The 23188-nt window shown below is 35.6% G+C and overlaps 1 protein-coding gene across 4 annotated transcripts; it reads right to left on the minus strand.

The window, feature by feature from the left end:
* Window positions 1-3407: 3407 nt before the first annotated feature.
* Window positions 3408-22847, minus strand: LOC104896875 (2-methoxy-6-polyprenyl-1,4-benzoquinol methylase, mitochondrial). Of its 4 annotated transcripts, none has more exons than XM_010683664.4 (10): window positions 22342-22847; window positions 22101-22244; window positions 21123-21249; window positions 20725-20786; window positions 19050-19199; window positions 16823-16967; window positions 16623-16694; window positions 12419-12527; window positions 7825-7926; window positions 3408-3555 (listed from the first exon to the last, which is right to left on the minus strand). In XM_010683664.4, exons 1-9 carry the CDS (start codon window positions 22388-22390, stop codon window positions 7825-7827), a joined length of 960 nt encoding a protein of 319 aa, XP_010681966.3. In that variant the 5' UTR covers window positions 22391-22847; the 3' UTR covers window positions 3408-3555. The 4 variants fall into 4 exon arrangements, with proteins under 4 accessions (XP_010681966.3, XP_010681965.3, XP_010681963.3 ...); XM_010683663.4 differs by lacking the exon at window positions 3408-3555 and adding an exon at window positions 6926-7385; XM_010683661.4 differs by lacking the exon at window positions 3408-3555 and adding an exon at window positions 6926-7424 and having other exon boundaries at window positions 22342-22845.
* Window positions 22848-23188: the final 341 nt, after the last annotated feature.

Here is a 23188-nt window from a genome sequence, read left to right on the forward strand (position 1 = left end):
TGTTCCTTTTTACAACTTGTTGGGGTCTCTCTGTTAATTGGGTTTTGATTTTCATTTCTGGTTTTTAGATATGTTTTCTTTAGAAGGTTGTGAGAGGTTGAAGCGAGAGCTCCATGAGCTTCTCAATAAGGACAATGAATTATGTCCAGATAATAATAGTTATGTTTCTAATTTAGACAGTCCCAAGACATCATTGGAGCTAGTTAAGTCATGGAAGGAAGAAGGAAACTCCCTTTTCAGTCAGGGAGATACTTTTATGCATTAGAACATTATGGTTTTGTGAACTATCTTACTGCATCTTGCTGAATCTAGCTGCATGTTTACTGAAAAAGAATGAATTTAATCAAGTTGGTCTTCTTTGTTATGTTGTTCTAAGCTTTGACCCATGCAATGTGAAGGCCTTATTTAGAAGAGCTAAAGCATTGGAAGGGATAGGAAGGTGTGATTTAGCTTATTGGGATTTAGTGCAAGCCTCTAATATTGACCCATTAAATAAAGAGATTGTAAAGAAATTACATGAAGTTAAGAGTTTGTTTGAGCAGAAGAAGGATCGTCCACTTGGATTAGGGGTGGTGTCGCTGCCACCAAGAAAAAAGATGAAGGAGCATCATCAAGAAGAAGGGGAATGTTCTTCTAAGGTGATGGAAGGGGCAACTAGAGAGGATTTAAACTTGTTACAGGTTAAAGGAGATAAGGGTCAAGCTGTTGGTGAAGATCATGATATTGAAATGAAGTGTGTTAAGGAAAGTGATTCCAAATATGAAAAACCAAATCAGGCGGAGCCAAGATATCGGTTTACTAACCAAAGAAGGTCGGGCTCCTGATTACAATTGTCCAATAATATTATTAAATCACTGAGGCAAGGGAAATCATGCAATTGTATAATCCAACATCAGGATCATACATGGTAGTTCGTATTCGAGTTGCTAATTTCACAAAGGAGGGCACCAAGGGGAAAACCATAGTCCAAGGCGAACCTATGAGTGAGCATAGTCGCCCTAATAGAGAGGGTGAAGTCGATAATCCTATCTTAGCTCTCCAGGATAGTGAAGATTTCTTTATTGAAAGCGAGGTGGCCAAGTCTACAGGTATTATTGGAAAGGAGATAGCAGCTAGTGGGTCCCAGCTGGCCTAGACGAGCCCAGTTATTTCATCCAGTCTTCCAGCTAGTGGGTATCTTTCATTAGCCTCCAAGGAATCTCAAGGATGAGAAAAGCGTAGCAAAGCCCAATCATTGTTTGGGAACTCCAGGAGAACCCTGAAGACTAGTCGTAAGATAAGGTCCAATTTTCTTCCTAAGTTTGATGTTATTGGCAAGTTGCGTGCAAGAATGAAGAGGAAACATGGGTTCCTTGATGATCCTTCCCAAAGATCAAGGAAAAAACTAGCTTCAAGCTCTTGTGTTTCTAACAACAACTCAGATGTTCATAATGCGTCAAGTCCTTGTCTGAAATTGGATGTTCTTAGTAAGTCAAATGTTAGTAATGTGGTAAGTCCTAGTCTGATGTCGTCTAGTAGTGGGTGTAAGGATGAACTTGCTAGTCTATGTATTGCGAGTCCGCGAATAACCAAAGTCCACAACCTAGTCATAGAAGCTAGGCAGATGGGCTCACTTGTATTTTAATATTTTTATCAATGTACAGATTGAGTTGATCAAAAACCCAAAACCCATTTCACTTTCTCTCGCCGGAAAACCCCCAACCCATCACTCCTTCTCTCTCCCCGTATTCCCTCTCAAACCACATCCCATATATTTCTCTTTGCTCCCCAGCTTCGCTTGCCTCCTCTATCGTCCGTCAGTCGTCGGAGCCACGCCTAAAACTCATGGTACGTTATGCTTCTCTTCATTGATGTGTGTGCGGTGCTGCTCGCATGCTGCCGCATTGCTGTTCTTGTTTCGTGGATGTTGCTTTGTGCGATTATGTTGCCGGTGATACATCGTCGATGTTGCTCTTCTCTCTCTCCTCTATCGCGCGCTGTTGTGTTACGGTCTTGCCGATGCCGAGCACCATTCTGATGTTGTTCATGCCCTTCGCTGTTGTCGTGTCTTCTTTTCCCCCTCTGTCCGCCTGCCAACGTTGGGTGTGGTGAGGTGTTATTGTTGTTGTGACCTATCTTAAAGGTACTAACCCCTTCTCCCCTTGTTTCCTTGTTCTTTTTATTCTTGCATTCAGTTTTAAATGATTAAAGTTAATAATACTTGATTATTGTTAAGTGTGAATTGTTATTTTCAATTGATTGTGTTTGTGTTGGGTGATTGCGTAAGTGTTAAATTATTGGATTGTTAATTGTTGTTGGTAAACTTAAATTTGAATGGCTTATCAAATTAAGTGATAAATTAAGTTGGAGTGTTATTAGTGTTGGAAAAAGATTTGTTATTATAAGTTCTGAAATTAGTTTAGTAAAATGTGTTGGTTTAGTTTGATTAATGAAAGCTTTAATTTAGCTATTTTGAATAGTAAGTAATCCATTGGAATTAATTCCTGGATTAGAGATTGTCACTTAGATCAATAGAATGGTTCATATTAAGAATACGAGAAATGTTTATTGATATTACTTCTATTAATTTATTTAATTAGATGTTTACTGAGAAATGATAATGGGTATTAATTGATATCATTTTGTTGAGATCATAAGATCCAGTTATGCAATACAAGAATTATTTGGAGAGAAATGATTATCCTTAGAAGGTTATTAATATAGAATTGAATATGTTAGTTTTATTGTCTTTGAATCAAAGAGTTGTGAGTAGACTCATAAGGAATTCTTATTTAAGAAAAGTAATTTAGTTTTATATAATTAAGCTAGATGAGAAATACTTTAGTATTAGTTAACAATTAAAGAATTAGAATGTTATGAGTTAATAAGAGACAATCTATCTTTCTTGATTCTAATGTTAATAAAAAGTTGTTAATCCTTAAATAGTATTCACATTACCAAGTATATTAGTAGTTTGAGTTCATTGTTAATTAGAGCATACACAATGGTTGATCCATAATTTTGGATCATCAAATCTTTGAATAGTTCATCTCTCTTCCACCTCATTCATGATTTACAATTAATTTTTATGATCCTTTTACTCCCAATGGATGATCTACAATTTTAGATCTTTATATTCTTTTTCCTACTTTTTACCATACCCCACCATATATTCTCTCTCCTCACTTTCCTTTTCATCTTATTTTTTAATTTATTATGAACTATTTAATAATCAATTAATGATGATTGACGGTAGAATATTCATGTTTTTGTAATTAAATAATATCAACAAAATTTAATGTTAATAATGTACTTAATCACTTAATATGATGATTAAGCTAATACTATTGATGGGTGAAAGTAACTCAATATTGGTGTTTATTGATAGACAAAAAAAATGTAACTAGGTGAAACAATTTTTTTTAAAAAAAAAGTATTTAGCACATAAATATTACGAAAACAAAGGTTACAAAAATTTGATGTAAATGTGACCATTGAATGTGGATGCTGCAATTTCAAACATGCGGGGCCCGCGGAAGATTTTGCCTTCAATCTCCTGCTGACATGTGTCCATTGCTGCAACATTTTCATTAATGAACCAAGCATTATTGTTGGGATCGTTGGTATGATCTGATCATCTTCCTTCTCTCCTTTCTTTTTTCTCTTTCCTATTTTTTTTATTATATTTTTCCTTCTCTCTCCTCATGATCTACAACATAGATTATCCAATGGGTATCCTCTTATAAGCGAGGAGTATTGAAATTAAGTAGTTATAATAATATAAGTTTGTTAATGGGGGATTATTTATCTGCACCCTAATAATGAATTGATTTTGTCAGTTTACTTAGCTAAAGTAATGGAGGAGATTAGTTCATTAGCAAGGTTCATCTGCGAACATATATAAGTTAACATGATAAGGGAATATCCTATGAACGACTTAATATAGTAAAGTTAGAATACTATCTATAACTTACTAAAAGAGAATTAAGATGTTCATTTCTTTTAATAATACTTACTAAATAAAGCTAGTAGTTTAGTAAACCACTCCTATGTTGGTTATAAAGGAAGATATTATCCACTTCTTGATTAAATGATTAGGAGTTGAGTTAATCAAACCTCACTTGTGGAGGATGAAGTTGGTTTGAACGCTAAAATGAAGGATGTGATTGGGTTGGATCTGGAAGTTGTTTTAAAAACGATTGAGTAATCATTGTCAATAATATGCACCAGGGACTAACACATTGAGGTCGTGGTAAAAAGATATTTCAGTTTAAGATAAATGGAGATATATTAGCTGATTAATGCCACAAAAGTAAGTTAGTGCCAGAGTTTAAATACGTAAGTAAACATGAGCTTGTGCATTGCCTTAAAGATGGCTCGAGTAGTTATTAGCGCAATGTTCTAGTAGAAATGAGCTCAACTCGTTCTATGTAATCATAATTTTGGTTCTTTAATGGTTAGTTTCTTATTGTGTTAATTGAAATTCAACTGATGGTATGACATGAACCTTAATTAGTTGTTTTCATTAATCAATATTTGATTAATGAACATGGAGTGTGTTATGGAAGTTAACTCTCCTTAGTTAATTCTAAGAGTGAGACATATGGTAATTGTTGTTTGTGCTTGATAAAAGTTATCATTGTTGAGATAAATGTCGATTAATAATCATGAACTATAAAAGAGTATAAATTATTTATATACAGGAGTATGAGTTAGTACATAAGTGGTTTAATAACTCTCGTTGGTTAATCCTAATTGAGAGACTTTTGTCATTGTAATGGATTTATTATTGAATATGATTGTGGATTAATTGTACTAAAGTTTTATGACTGAAATTGGATTGAACAATGCCTAAATATATTGAACTCAAAACACATATGAAGGCACTATGATAAATGTGTATAGTTCTCTAAAGTGAGGTCTTCTAGTGTTGTTGCCCGTTCAAAAGATGTTAAGAATTTTACTAGTATTATTTGATGAGTTCAAAGAATGATGATTGTACTATGAATGATAATCGAAAGTGATCTGAAGAGATTGTTTCTAAAAGAATACTCCATTGAAATCATCAAACCTTTTGCTTTAAAAGGTCTCAACTCATAGCAATACCATCTTTGGGATTCTCTTCCTAAAATGATCCTTCAACTTAATTAATTTGCTAAATCAATTAATCAAAACACATAACACTCAAAGTAACTAAAGCCAGCCAATGAAAGAATTTAATGCATCATAATTATTTAGTAATTTAATTAAGCTAAAGGACGATTATGGAATATTGAACCCCAAAGTAAGTTGATATGAGATCATAAAAAATTAAAACAGTTTAAAGTGAACCGAAGCATAATTAAGACTGATAGTGTCAATTTTTCCTAAAAGATTTACAATACATCAATTCTACCATTATCATGCTTCTGACCTCCTAAATCAGAGAAATTTGGATCCATCCTAACAAAAATATAACATTATGACGAGGGTAAATTAGAATGACAAACTAGGATTATCATTAGTATAATATTGATAGTTCGGATTATTTATTTGAATTTTTTCTTAATAGAGAGAAGTTAAAATCATCTACATAGATAGAATTTTAATCTCACTAATACGCGCGTATATATTGTAATTTGATATGCTTAATTTCTTTATATTAATCATATTGTTCAAGAAACAAAGTTGTTACTTAATATCAAGTTCTTATATTACCTCATATTCTTTTGTAATTGCAACATTTTAACTTTACACTATTTATATGCTAACTATATGTTATCATATAATATGTTATTAAAGGGAGCCAACATATATATTTTTAAATTATCAACTTTTCACAATTTTTACTAATTAAATATCATAAATATAAAATGACAAATTCATTAATGAGGAACAAATAAAGCATATTACGTTTTGAAGCCAAACATCGGTCCGACATTACCTTACATTACCTAATTTAGATAGGTGTATGCATTCACTTTGTCCAGTCCAAACACAGGAACTGAATAGAACGAAGTAGCATCCTCATAGCACTAACGAAAAGAATTAGCAGCTTGAACCATCATTTGTTGGCAGGGATAAGTTGTCTCAAGGGAAAGTTCAACATAGTAAACCATGCTCTACCAAAATCCAACTAGACTTTAGTTTATCATCATTTACAATTGTGGTTGATTCAAGTCTTAAACAAACCACATCCAAGCAAAAAACTATATTCAATATACTGGGTGTAATTCATTGAATAGGGCAAGTAAAGATTCTTAGTCTTACTCGTACGAACTCACATTTCATCTAGGAACTTGAATTGAAGAATCATCCCCAACAGAATAAACTATCAATATACCAGCACACCTCACATGGCTACCCGCATCAAATATTACTCGCTTGCAAAGGATCGTGTAAATAATACGCCCACATGTATTTAGAAATAGGTACACCAGAAAGGCAGAAAGAAAGAACAAAACGAGAGATGCAGCCAACATAAGGTTTATATCTATTAAACGCCCAAATGTAGTTTTACTCCTACATTCTCTCCACTTGAAAATCAAATATTCAGGGATGATTAAGTTCAAGCAGACATAAATATAAGGTAAAATTAGGGTTAATCACATCTAATAAGTTCCAAGTAACGCGAACCCAACCCTTAGTGACTTAGTGTTTTACAAAGTACACACATCATAAATATTACTTTGCCTATACCTAAATCTTACTATACAGTAGTACTGTACTAATAGCCAGGCTTCCACCTTGACTTTCAAAAGTAAAACTCCACCTTGACTTTCAAAAGTAAAACAAAGCAAGCGCACGGAGAGAGAAATATGAGTTCTAATAATAAGAGAAAAAGGGAGGGAGAAAAAGGGAGGGAGAGATCTCATACTGCCTCGTTATTTTTTAAATGCAACATTTGATTATTCTAATCCAACTACCAAAAAGGTCAATATTGCAGCTAAAAAAAAGAGGTCATGTATGATGTGAAGGACTTGAAAGTCATGTTGACTAATATTTAGTATTACAACTTACATTATATGAGCAATATAGCACACAGATTATGCAATAATATCATCACTTTATTTTATTTAATTAAGGTTGGTAAGACGTCATCTTTTATTTTTATTTTTTGAGGGTTAGCAAGTCGTCATCATTGTAGGATCCATTAACTTAAGCTCAAACAGAAGAACAATCAGCTACTGTGCTTGAAAAAGGGTTCAAATTCTGATAAAAAAAAAGATAGAACTTTGGCAACTGCAACATTATTAAGCAGACTGGTCTCGTAGTCAATTTTCTAATGAGCTCCATTGCGGTAATTTTTCTGTCTCACCTTGATGCTCCTTCCACCTGGTATGTTTAACAGAAGCTCTGAAGCATGGCTTCGGGCCTCTGGCCTTCAAGTATAGTATTTAGTGCAATTTTGGGTTCTGGATTCTCTACTACGCGCCAAAGTTATTTCGAACTGCATTGTTACCAGCCTACCAAAAGGTTTCAGTATAATTATACACAAGTTCTTGACTTTTGCTTTATACTACCTCTGTTTCTATATACATGCAGTGTTTCCCTATTTAGTAAAGTTTCATAATATAATAGTACTAATAAGTAATATATAATACTACCCCCTCCTTAAACTACATAATATTATGGGTAAGATATGCAATTACAACACTCTCTCTTCTCACCCTTGGTTCTTGTGCCAAAAACAAATGGTGCATGTATTTAGAAATGAAGGTAGTATGACTAATATGAGGTAATTGTGATTTATGACAGCTGAGACAAGAAGAAATACTTCCATATGCCAACTCGGAAACATATATATTATGACTCCTTTTAGCTGAACTAAAACTCAAGTAATTGATGTAAAGGCAAATGAAATACCTAGATTTTCATCCCTGAATGGATGGCAACCACTCCGCCAACTAAATTCTCATATTCTACCTTCTGAAAACCTGCTTCTGCTATCATTGATGCAAATTTGTCCTGCAATGTGTGTTCAAAGGAGACTTTAGAAATAAAAATGTGTAGTAGCATTTTGCAAATATAGAACTGACAGCTGTATAACAGGCATGGCCATAATGGTAGTTAAGAATTGATCAGGTTACTTTTCTCGAGGGATTTACATTATACCAAGTATGCCAGCAGTCCATCACGAAATTTTTCTGCAGGTGTATGATTCATAATTTCATGACCTTGCAGAGTGTAGCTTCCTGCTAATAAAATAAACTTGTCCAGATGCTTAAGATATTATATATATGACAGTGAATGAAGTAAACAGAGAGATGTTGGAAATTGAGCTATTAACTAATCCAGGGCTTGGGTGTCTGAGCACCTAACAATGCAAATATGGACTTCTAAGGTCTTAGAGACCCCAAACCCAACAAAGAGTGGGACTGAGAACTTCAACTTGCGTTTTTAGGGGGTATAAATGATAAACTTATCATGGCAGAAGAGTGGCAAGCAGGTAAAGAATCTTCAGTATTGTGGCGTATAATTGTGCTGAACACCCTATCTTAAGCTCTGAATAAAGACGGGTTAGAAGAATTGCGTATAAAGTATATATTATACTTATACTCCATTCCAAATCATAGGCCACATTGGCTTACGTAACACCTATTTATAAGAGCAATAGAGATGCACGACACTGCTCAAATCATTGAGAGATAAAGCTTACAAGTCATACCAAGAAATTGTGTGAGAAAGTGAAAGAGCATATATTCAAGAAATGTACAGATATCAGTTCTCATAATCATCAACCAAAGAAGCCACCAATCTTATAAGTAATGAAGTGATTTTTCTAACACGGAGAGGGCTTATAGCAGGGCATCAAGAGACATTCTTTGGTGGGTAATGAAAAGAATGATATACCGCATAAGAATATTACCCTAGGCAAGCATATGTACCTGTGGACATGCCGAGGTATCACGATTAGACTAGATGTCATCATCAAGTCAATTCTTCTTCACAAGTGTCTCGAATGAACCAACAGGGTGCAACCAGGACATGATACCATGGTGTAATTTGTTTACAGACAATATTATATTGGTAGATCAGACTAGAGCTAGGCTAATGTGAAGTTCAGGTAAGGGGGACAAAAGCTAAAATATTGAGAGTTTAGACTTTAGATCAAGCAATGAATGGAAACCAGTCGTTTAAAAAAAAACTTGTTGCTCAGATTTCAAGCCAACAGAAGTTGTATCCAAGTAGGAAGAACATCAAAATTGAGCCAATTGTTTTAAAAAAACTTGTTGCTCACATTGGAAAGTTTGTGAGGGTGGATCGAGCAACTGCAAAACGAGATAATTTACAGTATGTGAGAGTTTTATTGGAGGTGAAGGTGGATCTAGAGTTCCGTAACCAGATCATGTTTGTCAATGAGAAGGGTCTGGGCTCTAGAATTATGGATGGAATCTTTTGATGTGCATTATGAATGGAAACCAGTTGTTTGTGCAGTTTGTAAGCAATTGGGTCATCGTTAGAAGGCTGAGGGTAGGAAAGAATGGAGAGTTAAGCCTGAGGAGGTTGCTAGACCCAGTCCTTCTCAAGCAGAGGTGATGGTTGCATAGGATGGTTTTCAGGCTGCCAAGTATAAGGCTAGGCAGATAAGAATCATAAGATCTCCTATGAAGACTATGACGGCTGAAAACTCTTTAGCAGCATTGGATATGAGTAAATCCTGAAGAGGTTATTGTGGGTCAAGTGGTGTGTGAATATGTGGATGAAGTTGCGGTTAGGAGAGGGGAATCTCCTACTGGCAATGGATAGCTTTTTGTGCTGGAACATTCAAGGGATTAGTTGTCCTAAGAAGCAAAAAGAGGTGAAGAAGCTTCTTAACATTAAATCCGTTGGACTAGTTAAGTCTCGTGGAGACTAATGTTAAGGCTAGTAAAATGGGGATTATGTATCAAAACATTTTATCGGGTTGGCGTTTTTGCTCTAATGCTAGTCATCACCCTGGATGTAGGATTGTAGTTGCTTGGAACCCTTTGAGTTTTCATTTTACTGTTATCTTAGTTACAATGCACATGATTCACTGCTATGTGGAGTCTGTTGGTGGTAAGCTTGATTTATTTTGCTTGTTTGTGTATGTGTTTATAAGAGAGTTATTGTGGAAGGATGCTGGTTTGTTGTGTGATAAGATTGATGAGCCTTGGGTAATCTTGGGTGATTTCTAAATAAGGAGGAAAGGGTTGGAGCAGCTGTTAGAGATTATGAGATGGTTCCTATGATTCTATCGATTGGTATGATTGCATATTAGCGAAGTCATTAGCACTCCAGAGAGGTTATTGGTATTATAAACGGCGCATATTTCCTTTGAGCGTTATAGCTTACATATTTGAGGATAGGGATCTATCTTTGTATTGATTCATGCTAGTGGTAATACAAAACTAAAAAAAATTATTATTCGATTTCTTATTTGTTATTTTAGTCTTAGATATAATCCCTCGTATCTATTTCTTCTTCAGTCTTGTCACTATTATAAAGTCTATCTTAAAATAACCTTCTCTTAGTGGGATCGACCCTGGATTATCCTACTACATTATTATGAGTATTAGTTGGGTTATTCATTTTTGTCGGGTATGAGAAAAACCTATCCGTTCTCCACATATAACCCTTCAAGTTACAATATTTCCTCGTCGCTTCTTGCAAAATCAAATATCCATAGCCATTTTCATAACCTTTAGCTTGAAGCCTTGAATTAATGGTCTCAAGGAATATCCACTAGTCCAGAGGCAGCATGGTATTTTCAACAGTTGTAAACATCAAAAGAGCATTCATTATGTGATAATCTCTTTTTTTTTACACAAAAGGAATGCAGAAAGCAAACATAGCAATGTACTAAGTGATCACTGTTTAATCACTCATTGACGCATATTACCAGCTTGTCTTTTTGCGTGAATAACAGATTACAAGTTTACAACCTATAAATAGGATGGACAAAGGCCATCTTCTAGAAAGGATCACAACTACGACAGCTCCTGAGCAAAATTTGTATGACACTATCACTGCTTCTAGTTTTCTTAGATACTTCCCCCGTTTCTTATAAGTCCAACATAGAGAAGTGGCACACAGATCAAGGCATCTAGAGAGAGAAAGTTGGAACCACACTTAAATGAGTAATTAGGCAACCTAATAAAATAAAATATCTACACTAATTGCCCAACAACTTTAGACTAACACCCAACACCCTCCACATCCCATCGACCACAACACCGCCACCAACACCGGAAAACTTCTTTCTCTCTTCCCCCGGCCTGCGCACCGAAACCCCAATCCCCATTTCCCCTCCCCCACCCCTGAAACTAACACCTTACCCTTCCCCAGCCCAACCACCAACCACAAACAAGAATCACCAACCACAGTTTCCACTGCAAAAATGCTTCAACCACAACCACCGGCATCCTCTGTCTTTCCCCACTACCACCATAGCAGCAACACACCACTACCAGCACTATTCCACCACCAGCCAAAACCACACCACTGTTGAAAAATCACGATTTCCTAAACTCAACACCATTTCCAAGATTCACCACCATTGGATCTGGGGAAGGCGATACCAAAATTCACCAACATTTGCCATTTTAGAAACGTACCAACCACCATTTCCAAAATTCACCTCCACTGTAGATATAAAAACCCTTGTATTTCCCATTTCCAAAACGCATCAACCACTAACAGATCTGGAGGAGTTGGAGGAAAAGAAGAAAAGAAAGATTTAACACGACATCAGATCTGGAGAAAGGCGAGAGGAGGGAGGAGAGAGGAGAGGACATTGGCGGTACTGGTGGGTGGTGGTGGAATTGCACTGGTAGTGGTGTGAGATTGGTGGTGCTAGAGGTGGTGTCCAGTTGGCGCTGGAGGTGGTGTCCGGTTGGCGTTGGTGGTGTCCGGTTGGCGTTGGTGGTGTCCGGTTGGCGCTGGTGGTGTTGGGTTGGTGGGTAGGGTTGAGAAGAAGGGGTTGGATGGTTTGAGTTGAGGAGAGAGTGGTGGGTTTAGAGGGGGGGTTGGTTGAGATGAGTGAGGGAGTTGGGGGTTGATTATTAGTTTTGTTTAGGTTGGCAGATGATGAGCTAATTACGTTGTTACATAATTAAGTAATGGCATTTCTGTAAATAAAAAGAAAAAACTTTCCATTTTAAGCTATGTTGCACTTATTATGACATTTCCTAAAATAGGAAATGTTGCACTTATTTTGAAACGGAGGAAGTATTTTTTAGCACTCGCATCAAGTCTATTGTGTCGATACTGTTTATATTTCTTCTTCTTTTTCAATTTTTTGTATGTTGGCTAAGAGTATTATGACTATATTGTACATCATTTTCCACGCTATACTATTTCTCATTCTAGTTAGATAGCTATTCTTACCATCTTGCATAGATCCCAAATGATAGACAGTTACTTATAAAAAAAGGCTGGAAAAACATTTCAATACTCCTCCCTAAAACTGAAATTGCTAGATATAAGACGCTCTCACCTGGGAAGGGAAGCGACGAATACTTTCAACCAGATATTTGTAAGACTCTCTATCTCCTGTAACTAGCTCTCCAACAGATGGAATGACGGAAAATGAGTAGTGATCGTACCTGCATAATAAATGCAATCTTTAACAATCATAACTGCATAGTGAATGCCACAACAAAACACAATGATTAGAAAAAGATATGAACACAAAACACAAGCATTATCTACGATACTCAGTAATGATTATCTTTATTCCCAATCCCTTTCTACAAGGCTCATGCTCACTGAGTAATAGATCCCTTTTTCTTCCGTGAAATTATTCATGCTTACCGAGTATATTGACCTTTGTCCTAACATTGAGCTCTAAATCAATACTTTATGCAATTCCTTGTGGCTCCTGGACTACTTATATATATATAGAGGCAAGATCACATGAGAATGCTCCTTGCATGAGAAATGAGAATGAATCTCAACCACACGATTGGTTTAGAGTTACAACACTTACTCATTAGAGTTATATCCCTCTAAAAAAATTTGAAATTCAAAAAAAAAATTGTTTTTTTTTGAATTTTTTTTCAAATATTTTGTTTTTGGAGTTACATCACTTTCTCATTAGAATTACATCATTTATTCATAAGAGTTATAGCGTGTAAAATTCATTCTCATTTCTCATATAAGTATGCATTCTCATATGAACTCACTTCTATATATATATATATAAACATTTTTTTTAAGGTAAGGAGAAGACACCCTAACCGGACCGGAACCTCCCCCAGGTCAACTCGGCCCGGGTTTGCAGGCAACGCCCCTTGGGAGTAGGGGGGAGCGGTAAGGGGAAATCCCCACCCTCAAAGTGCCTCTAGTGGGGTTTGAACCCACAACCTCAAGGTTGTGAGATACAAACCAAACCATTACACCAAGTACTACTTGGTATATAGCATAGGAACTGTCAGCCGGACTAGTGAAGCTCAAGGGTAGGTACTCTCTAATCTCAAAAAGGATCCTTTTTATGTAAACAACAATACAAACTGAATTAATCACCATACTGCACTGACTTCAGCACTAAGGCCGTGCTCTTTCAAAAGCTAACAATAAAATCAGCAAAATACATTTCAATCAATTTTTCAAATAGCAAAAATCAATTTAGATTAGTAAAAACCATATTTAATCAGAATAAATGAGTATTCATCAGTAAAAATTAGTTTTGATAAGTAAATTCTCCATGTTCTCTAGTACTTCCAAGGTCTACCATACATATACTTTGTTTTTTTAGAAATACTTCTACCATTCTTCCTGGTAGATTTAGGCCCCAATAATGTACCTTCTGCCTCTTACTTTATTCAATACTTCTGCTACTTCTCTGTTACTAGATACTTCTACCATTCCTTCTGGCAAGTTTAGACCCATTAATGTACCTTCACTTTATTCAATACTTCTGCTACTTATCTATCACGTCAACCAATAATTCTACCATCTCTCTCTTACTGTTAGCACATCACATGGATTCAAGGTAATCATACTTTTTCTGTTTATAACTCAAACTCATGCCATTTAAAAAAGTGAAAGTATTAAAAAGACAGAGAATATCAGTGTTGATGGGCAAAGATTAGTTTTGACAACAAAATTACAATCCAGCAAAAATCAATGCTCCATAATTAATCTTATTATTAACATGTGCAACAATAACAATATGTCAAAACCTTAATCCCATAGATTGAGATTGATTGCACGAGTTAAGATTTGATCTCCCATGGTCATTTACATGGATCTTCTGCCTCCATTCTCTTCTATCAAGTGCTACATGCTCCTCCAAACCTAATAATCATATCGTTTCTAACACCCTTCATCCAAGCATCTTCAGCCTCCCTCGACTTCTTCTAACAATTCCCGTATTTCAACCTTCCACTAACCTCAGTACCTCACTGATGCATCCTCTATCCGAAGCCTCACATTTTGGTTTGACACGAAGATTAAAAATAAATGTCAACATAAGTAAAGCAATTTTGATGGTAGATAGAGTTAAAAGTGTTAGAATGCTAAGAAAAAGAGGTTAATGTGATGGAGTGGAAAGTAAAAATTACCAGATATAAAAGTGTAAATCTTATTTCGAAGACATCGAAATACGAAAAGTATGAGACTTATTGAGAAAGTACATAATTGAATTTGTATATCATCCAAAGAATGAAATAAATGAAAAACCATATTTATAATAATATTGAAATTAAATAGGAATCCTCTTATTTTAGATGTTATTAAAATACTCTGCCAAGAAAGAACTGAACTCTTGTTGGGACATATATTTTAATGTGATAAGGTGTAGTGTGGTTATCAAATATTTTTTTTATTTAAAGAGTAGATGTGATAGGAGTTGGTGGGAGTATGTTTTATTAGAGGAGAGAGAAAGTTGGGTAACTTTTTATTGATAAAAGGTAGAGCGTGGGCTAAAGGACTGTAAAAAAAAAATACATTAATAGTGGGACCATGCCAAAAATGAAAGTGTTCAAACTAATGTGGGACAAACATAAAAGGAAAGTGTTCAGACTACTGGGAGGGAGTAGTTTTTATACTTTTAGAAGACGGTAAGTAGTTTTATGGATCAAAGTGACGATTTCTATGACGATTCATGTTAGCCGACCCCAAATCATATTGGGACTAAGGCTTTGTTGAGAGTTTGAGACGACAGTAAGTAGTTGCAAAATTTATTACGCCATTCGTCCTCAACTTATTGTCTTGTTAGGTTTGGGCATATATTTAGAGCAAATGGTAGAGGAGTGTCGACTTTTTTAGTAGATTAAATAAAGTATAAAAAAATTTCCTTTGAAGAAAAGTGCAGAATATTGATCGAGTAAGAGAGAGAGAAAGAGAGACGATTAGCGTTGGCCACAGATCACATGAATATAAAGAGAGTGTGAGAGAGAGATAGTGGAGGGACCCACATCACATGGATTGAGTGGGATATATTTCCCATTTAAGGTACCAGGACAATTATTTATGAATTAACCAATGCAGTATACAAGACACCTATAAAAGCACGGAGGGAGTATGTGTTTATCTTACATATACATATAATAATTTTTAGTAGTAATAGTGATGATGACCCTATAAAAATAGAACCAACAAAAAAGACTGTGAGAGAGAGATAATGGAGGGACCCACATCACATGGACTGAGTGGGGTACATTTTCCATTTAAGGTACCGGGACAATTATTTATGAATTAACCAATAGAGTATACAGGAAACCTATAAAAGCGCGGAGGGAGTATGTGTTTATCTCTAGGATGCTCGGACTCGGGTACGGGTCCGAGGGTCGGACACGGGAAATTCTAAACTTAAGGACTCGCGGACTCGTTTGTTAAGTGTCCAAATTTTGAATATGGACTCGAGGACACGACAAGTGAAAAAATATTGAATTAATTATTTGTATCTGAAATATATTTTTAGTTTTTTATAATTATTTTTCAGTAATTAATTTCTTAAAAAAAGCATAAAGTATTAAATACGTTGTATATTCTACAAATCACATAACAAGGATGTATATGGTGAGGTGAAATAATGAATGTACTGTATGACAGCTTGAATCATTAAAGTATAGACAGGAAAGAAAGAGAAAAAAGTATTAAAGTATTGAAAGCTTCAACCATTAAAGTATTGAAGTCTTGACAGTTCCTAGAAGAACAAAAGTCATGCACTTTTCTCTCTCCTCTCTCTCTTTTCTCTCTGCAAAAGCATCGGTAGCCCCAAAAATTTTCAAGCCAAGTTTTTGAAACCCTAAAGTGCCGAGTCCACTTTCTCCCCCCAAAGGTCCAACCCGAATTTCGTGTCCGCACCCGTGTCGTGTCGACACTGATGCGGCGGGGCCGCGGGGGTGGTGGCCGAGTCCGAGCTTCCCAGGTTTATCTTACATATATATATAATAATTTTAGTAGTAGTAGTGATGATGACCCTAAAAAAATAGAACCAACAAAAAAGTTGATTATAAAATTTATAGCAATGAAGTTAGCAAAAAGAAGACAATAAACAACAGAAAAAAGAACAATATTAACAACAACAAAGAGGAGAAGAACAAGAGCAAATCCTGATAAATGAACAGACGATAAATCATCACATCCAGAAAAAACACAGCAATAAAACAGCAAAAGAGTGTAAAATCATGACAGCACAAATTCTATTTATTGCCCTTAGGCAGATACGATGTCGAAAGGTGAAAGATACTCACAATTGCTTGAAAAAAGGAGCTTCTACGTGGCTCAATTCAAGACAAAGAAATCGCCCTCCACGTTTGAGTACCCTGATATAAAGAAATGATAGAAAAGCTAAATAGCTGTAATTTCCAGATTTATTTTTAATACAGGTGAAAAGAACAAAGATTAAAAGTTGTACTTACATCCATAGGCTTTAATATAAGAGCAGACTTACCTATATGCTTCTGCTAGAGTTTTCTCTATGTGGGTGACATTTCTGATCCCAAATGCAATAGTGTATCCGTCCATTGAATTATCTTCAAACTTCAATGCTTCTGCATCTCCTTCCACCCATACTAGAGACCTATCTTCTTTAAGACCTTTAGTATTCGCAAAGATTACGTCATTAAAACTCACAATAAAAAGAAAGGGGCAGACAGGAAAGATTAGTGAGTAACAAGCGTAGGTCAAAGTGGAATAGTAGACTTGTCAAACATGAGCCTTACTACAGCTTGTATATGTTAGTTTATTCAGAATTTAAGCTCACCTTGAACCATTAATTAAGTTTCTTTGACGGATAAGCTGAGCATAAAGAATACGAGCTCGATTATATTATTAAAAGAGTAAGACTCAAAATACGAGCTGAAACATATATTTTGAAAAAAAAGACACATGAACGAGCTTTACTAGTCAACAAGCCATTATTCCTTCATGAGGTATACACTATGCCAGTTTCACTTCAAAAATAGACTTAAAAGGAAGTTGGAGTCATACTTGACATGAAGACATGAAAACAAAAGCAAGTGTAACTTGAAGAACATTCGTCAAGGTAACTTTTAAACTCAGCTAAAGCCTAGTTCACTAAGATAAGCTTCACCTATCACCATGGTGTCAAAACAAGGCCGCATCGTATCGTATAGCCCTTGTCATAGAGGTTTTCAAATCTAACGTACCGATATTACCCGCATCGTGAAGGTGTAAAAAAACCGAAATTTAGACAGGTTTTAGGGATATTTCATGGTTTAAGCCAATATTCAGCGATACGACTACCAAATCATCCCCGTTCCCGCATCATCGTGACCGTTACCGCGACCGTGACCGAAACCGTATTTTCGAACTATGCCTATCACTCGGTGAAACCAAATTTGACATCTTCAATGATAAGAAATATGAAAGACAATTCAATAATTTAGGCAGTTTGTAGAAGATCATGTACAACGGAAAAAGAGAAGATACAATTGGAAATTTACTGATTAATTTTAGGAAAAATTGTCAAAATAAATCCTGATCAGGTATTTTCTCATATTAATCGCAACTTTGATTTATTTAAAATTGATGCCAAGTTCAGGGGTTACCTTCCCAAATCGGCCCTAATGTAAAGTTAATCGGTTAAACAAGTACAATAGGCCACATGGCACGTTTCATTTGCCAAAATATGTAAAAAGAATTTAACACATTCTTTCTTTTCTTTCTGTCAACCAGCACCATAGCCTCTATCCCTCTACCTTAGTCAAATCACCATACTACCACCACCATAGCTTTGCAACAACCTCTCTGCCAATTTCTCATTTTCTGCAAAAACTCATGCCCTTTCCCATGCTATGTTCTCTAACCCCCAGCAAGGCCTACCAACTATGTCCACCAAAACCATTGTAGCTACCTGCTGATTATAGTTTTTTACTAATCGATTTTGACAAAAGGAGTGAACCAGCCCCTTTTCTTCACATGTAAAAGAACAAGCCTAAAAAAGAAGAAGATATCTCCATTAGAGGTCTTATTGTTTTCTGTACACAACTTCTATATATGGCCGTGTCTTCCACTCTCAACCTCTTTATGTGGTTGTTTCTTCCAATTTAGTTGAGTTGTCTAATGCAGATTTTAAAATCAAAGTTTTTTCCTATAATTCACAAAGACATGATTCTTGTGATTTTGGTTTAAGGTTTTGGTGAAATTGAGTTGGTTGAGTGGAATATATGAATATGTTTATGGTGTGGCAGTCTTAATAAAGAATGAAGAAAGGGAGGAGAGATAAGGAGTCCTTGGGAAGCTATAATGGCGGACTGGCAGTGGTAAGAATGGAGTGGGTTTCAGAATGGTCGTGATCATTGGTACTGGAAATTGTTGGGTTTGAGCGAAGAGAGAGGAGAAAAGTGATGCAGGACAATAGGCACGGAAGGGGGAGGATAGAGAAATGAGACCGGTTAAACAAGTTGCAGATACAGGGCTCAATTATGGAAGATGACCCCAAAACTTGGGATTATTTATAGATAATTGAAAGGTGGAATTGATATAGGAAGCCACTTCAAACTTCGGATTTAATTAGACAATTTTTCCAATTATTACACAAGGCTCAAAATATTTTTTATAAATAAATGAAAGATGGAATTAATATGGGAAGACAACTCAAACTTAGGATTTATTTGACAAGTTTTCCAATTATTATAGAAAGTTCATAATTTCACCTCTTTCCAAAGCCCTCTTTTTACCAACATCTAACATATTTGGGTTGATATCACAAACATATATATTAGTTTCTTCCTGTAGATAATCTTCAGATACACCTTGCAATGATCTGCGCTTAATTGATTCCAGAACCCTGAAAGCAACATCACCTGCCATATTAACAAAATGCCACTGCGTTTCAGACAGATATCAACAGAAATCAAAATATATTTTTAGGACCAGAAACACATTTACTGAACCAAATTACTACAAATTAGGTGCCACACCCTGCCTTCCCTCTTGATACTTGGGATCCACTAGTCATGAATATTGCTCTTAGTTGATGGTGAAAGTATCCATATTTCTTAATAGAAAACGGTTCACCTCAGGTAATTCCTAAGGTGCAAATTCATAAAATTGAGATGTGAAGCTAAAGAAAGAAAAAAAAAGTTGTTCTCCTAGAGACCTTAGCAGAAAAAGATCATTACACATTTGATCCTAATGCACATGTTCATTACATACCCAGTCCAGCCCAAATTTACAAACCACCTCAGCCAGAGAGCTATAGCCACCTTATAGTACAAAGGGCTTATTCAGTCTCAAGGCCACATTGAGCCTTTTAGACACATTGCCAATTTTTGGGGCCTTCAACAGTTCAACTTCATAATATAGGTGCTTATTTAAGTTATCATGTTTCTTTTTGATAAAAGATGCTATTGATGTTTTCCCCACATAGGCACAAAAACATGTAAACACTGCATAAGAAAAGACTAAAACATAGTAAACAAAAAGTAAATTCTTTACAACTTATGATTACACCTTTCAGTTCAAAAATCAGAAAAGCTTAGTCTGACAAATATATTTAGTTCATAAAGCTGAAATTTTCAGCTTTTTAATCAAAATTAATATCATTAGTTACTAATTAATTAATACTTCCTCCGTTATTTAATAAGTGACACGTTTTCCTTTTAAGGAATTATCATAATAAGTGACACATAGCTCAAAGTAGTAAAAAAGACTTCTCCTTAATTACACCTTTGCCATCATTTAATTGTTTCACCTACTCACTTTATCCAATACTCAAATTTGATTGGTTACATAAGTGGTCCCAACTTTCACTCTCTAAGTTCCTTGGTATTCCTCCACTTTCTCTCTATGTCACTTATTAAAAAATTGAGCAAGTATATAAAACTAGAACAACACTTTCTGAGATTAAAATATTAGTGATATAATCACAGCAATAATGGTAACAATAATCAGTGATCTAGACATTTCAGATCAATAAAATGGACACAACCTAGAGCTCAAGCTAATGCTAATTAGTGACATGTTATGCATAGAGCAATATATTCTGTGATTTCTAAATGAAAACCAAAATGTCTAATGAAAAATTACAATAGAACAGATTGGTGAAACAAAATTCAATTGTCCAATGTTATGATTTCAACATATACTAGATTGGAAGTGCTGATATTATGAATCATCCCACAAAAATCAGTCGAGATGTCAACAACACAAGAATTAATTTGTAACAGATTCTAATTCCACACAACAGAAGCATGTACAATTCCTTTATCTGACTTGATCTTGATCTTGCTATGCAAATGTCACCATAATTTCACATGGCTTATACAACAACTGCATTTAGTTACGGTTTATAATAACAGCTCAAATGGTCAGAACATGAGAACTGACCTGTCCCACCAGCCACATCAAGATGCTTCATTCCAGGGAATGGATTCAATTCTTCTACCAATCTGACAGGACAAATACAGGCTTGTGATCTATGTGAAAGAAGAGAAACCATGAACGCTAAAAATGCATTTGTTATGCAATCATAGAGGGAAGGTGAGGGAGGGAAAGAGTGAACATGCATTTTCCTTACAATTTATTCTAACATTAGAAGAAGATAAACAAATAACCGATTCATTTAAAGTGGATAAAATAATGGATCCCTTCCCTTTCCTCACCCCATTCAATATCCAATCAACGGAAAATGGGGGCCTTAATCTTCTTCCTTCCTATTCCCTAACCCAATCGCACTGTATACATAAGCAAATTCAGTGACTAGTCCACTAAGAACAGAAACGAACCTATCCTTCCATAACCGATGTAGGCCAGCACTCATTAAGTCATTCATTAAATCATAGTTTGATGCAACACTTGTAAAGACATTTCCAACCATCTGACTTTTCTCCTCCTCAGGCACCTCCTTGAAACCTGAAAGAGAAATTGCGGATCAATCTACTAAACTGAATACAGGATTGCCCAGATGAATGTTGTACATAGTAGACAACAGTTATAGATAGCCAATGCAAGAGGCCCTCACTATAGAGGGCCATGGTACTACAATCACCAAAACCCCAAAAAAGAAACACACCAGACACCCAGTTGCTTCACAATTATTATAAAGGGGGAGAGATCAGTGAGACAATTGTATTGGTTTTACAACTACAACAAAAATGTGTCAATTAAAGATGCACAAAATAAGAGAGGATGCACCACGAAACATCATACGGCCTCATATACTTTTGATATATCAAATAATGTTGTGCATCTAGTGATGTTAAAAAACCACAATGAATGATCATCCCGTAAGAAATAGCTGATACACACAAAACAGATCTGTTTGCACATTCATTCTTGCTTCTTGTTCCAATATATCTTATGGAATAGAAATCTACGAATATCAAACCAATCAACGACAAAAGAAATAATTAAAGCAGAAATAAATATATCTAATCACTCTCTTTAACATAACTTCTACTGGAAAAATAAAGCACAATCAATAAAGACAGTATCACTTGCAGAAAACACAGTTCTCTAGACATATACTTAAAAGTATGGTTTGCGGAATATTCAATGCCATTTACTAGAAGCTGAAAACAGTATGACGGCATTACACCACAACCAATGATGGCAGCATAAGAGCAAAAATTGCTTACCAGTTTCAGTACAACCTGCTGATTCCAAATTATTATCACTAAAATTCATTTTATTCATCCAAAGACCAATATTACCAATGAACCTGAAACATACCAGAGAGGAAGGGAGGAAAAGGGAAAACGTACCGAAGCTAGTAGCATGAGAATGCAGACGAGAAGTGGAAGAGAGCAGAGGCAAAAGCCTAGAGCGCGTATTCCTAGCAAATGTCCGCAACGCCATTGATAGTGTCGGCTCGAATGTGAGCGAAGTAGCATACGCTAAAATCAATTCTTGAATAATGAAACCAACCAATTAGGTGCTAATATGCCGGCCAGGATACAATTAAACCAACCAATGAAACCACATTATAATTACAAAAAATATCACCTTCTTCCTTGCTCCATCTCCAGTTACAAACACTAACTTTTTCTTGCATGGAGAAAATTCCAGATTTTTCTTGCAAAAGTTGTGTTTATGCGAAATTTTTTGGGGTTGTTTGAGGTGAGTGAACACGAACAAAAAAGAATTGAAGGTGCTTTCGGTGTCGGGTCTGCTTCAAAGCTTCTCGATGTCTTTGGCGTTGGTGGCGGTAGCGAAGGTGTTGGTTGTGGTGGTGGTTGCGGCAGCCGTGTCAGCCATTGATGGGCTGCTTCTTACTTTCATTTTGGTTGTTTATGCTGGTGCTATAGAATTTATCGCTTTAGTCGGAAATTGGAATTTACAAGTTCATCAGCCTTGAATTGAGCTGATTTAAGATTTAGAAAATTGTAGGGAACATTTTGCTTGGAAATTGCAGTTAAACTTACTGCGTTCTGCTCTGAATTTCTGGAGTTTATTGCTCTGGGACTACGGAGGAATGACTGTGTGGTTTAGTGATTGATTCAGTGGGTTCTAGAGCTTACTCGTAGAAGTGGGCTTTTATGTTGTAGTATTAGATTAGTAATAATAGTTCTTTATTGCGTTGATCTTCTATATGAATTTGGTTTATTAGAGCACCTCCATTCATGGGGCACCCCATTTTTTCTCTCTCCTCACCTTATTTGTCCACCTCATTTTCCACCACCTCCCCATTTTACCTTACTCAAATTTGAAACACATACCTCCACTCATCTACCTCCCCATTTATCTTCTCTCTCTTATTTCCTATACTCCACCACCTTTTCTCTCTCCTACTTTCCCATACCCCACCAATATTTTATCTATTTATTATATACCCCACCACCTTTTCTTCATT

Source organism: Beta vulgaris, chromosome 6 (assembly GCF_026745355.1).
Source record: "Beta vulgaris subsp. vulgaris cultivar EL10 chromosome 6, EL10.2, whole genome shotgun sequence".
NCBI lineage: Eukaryota > Viridiplantae > Streptophyta > Magnoliopsida > Caryophyllales > Amaranthaceae > Beta > Beta vulgaris.

Coding starts and splice junctions, on each gene's coding strand:
- LOC104896875 (XM_010683664.4), bottom strand. CDS start 22,390: ATGCAAGAAAAAGTTAGTGTTTGTAACTGGAGATGGAGCAAGGAAGAA. Junction 22,245..22,341: donor GAGATGGAGCAAGGAAGAAG/GTGATATTTTTT, acceptor TCATTATTCAAG/AATTGATTTTAGCGTATGCT. Junction 19,200..20,724: donor TGATGTGGCTGGTGGGACAG/GTCAGTTCTCAT, acceptor TTAATATGGCAG/GTGATGTTGCTTTCAGGGTT.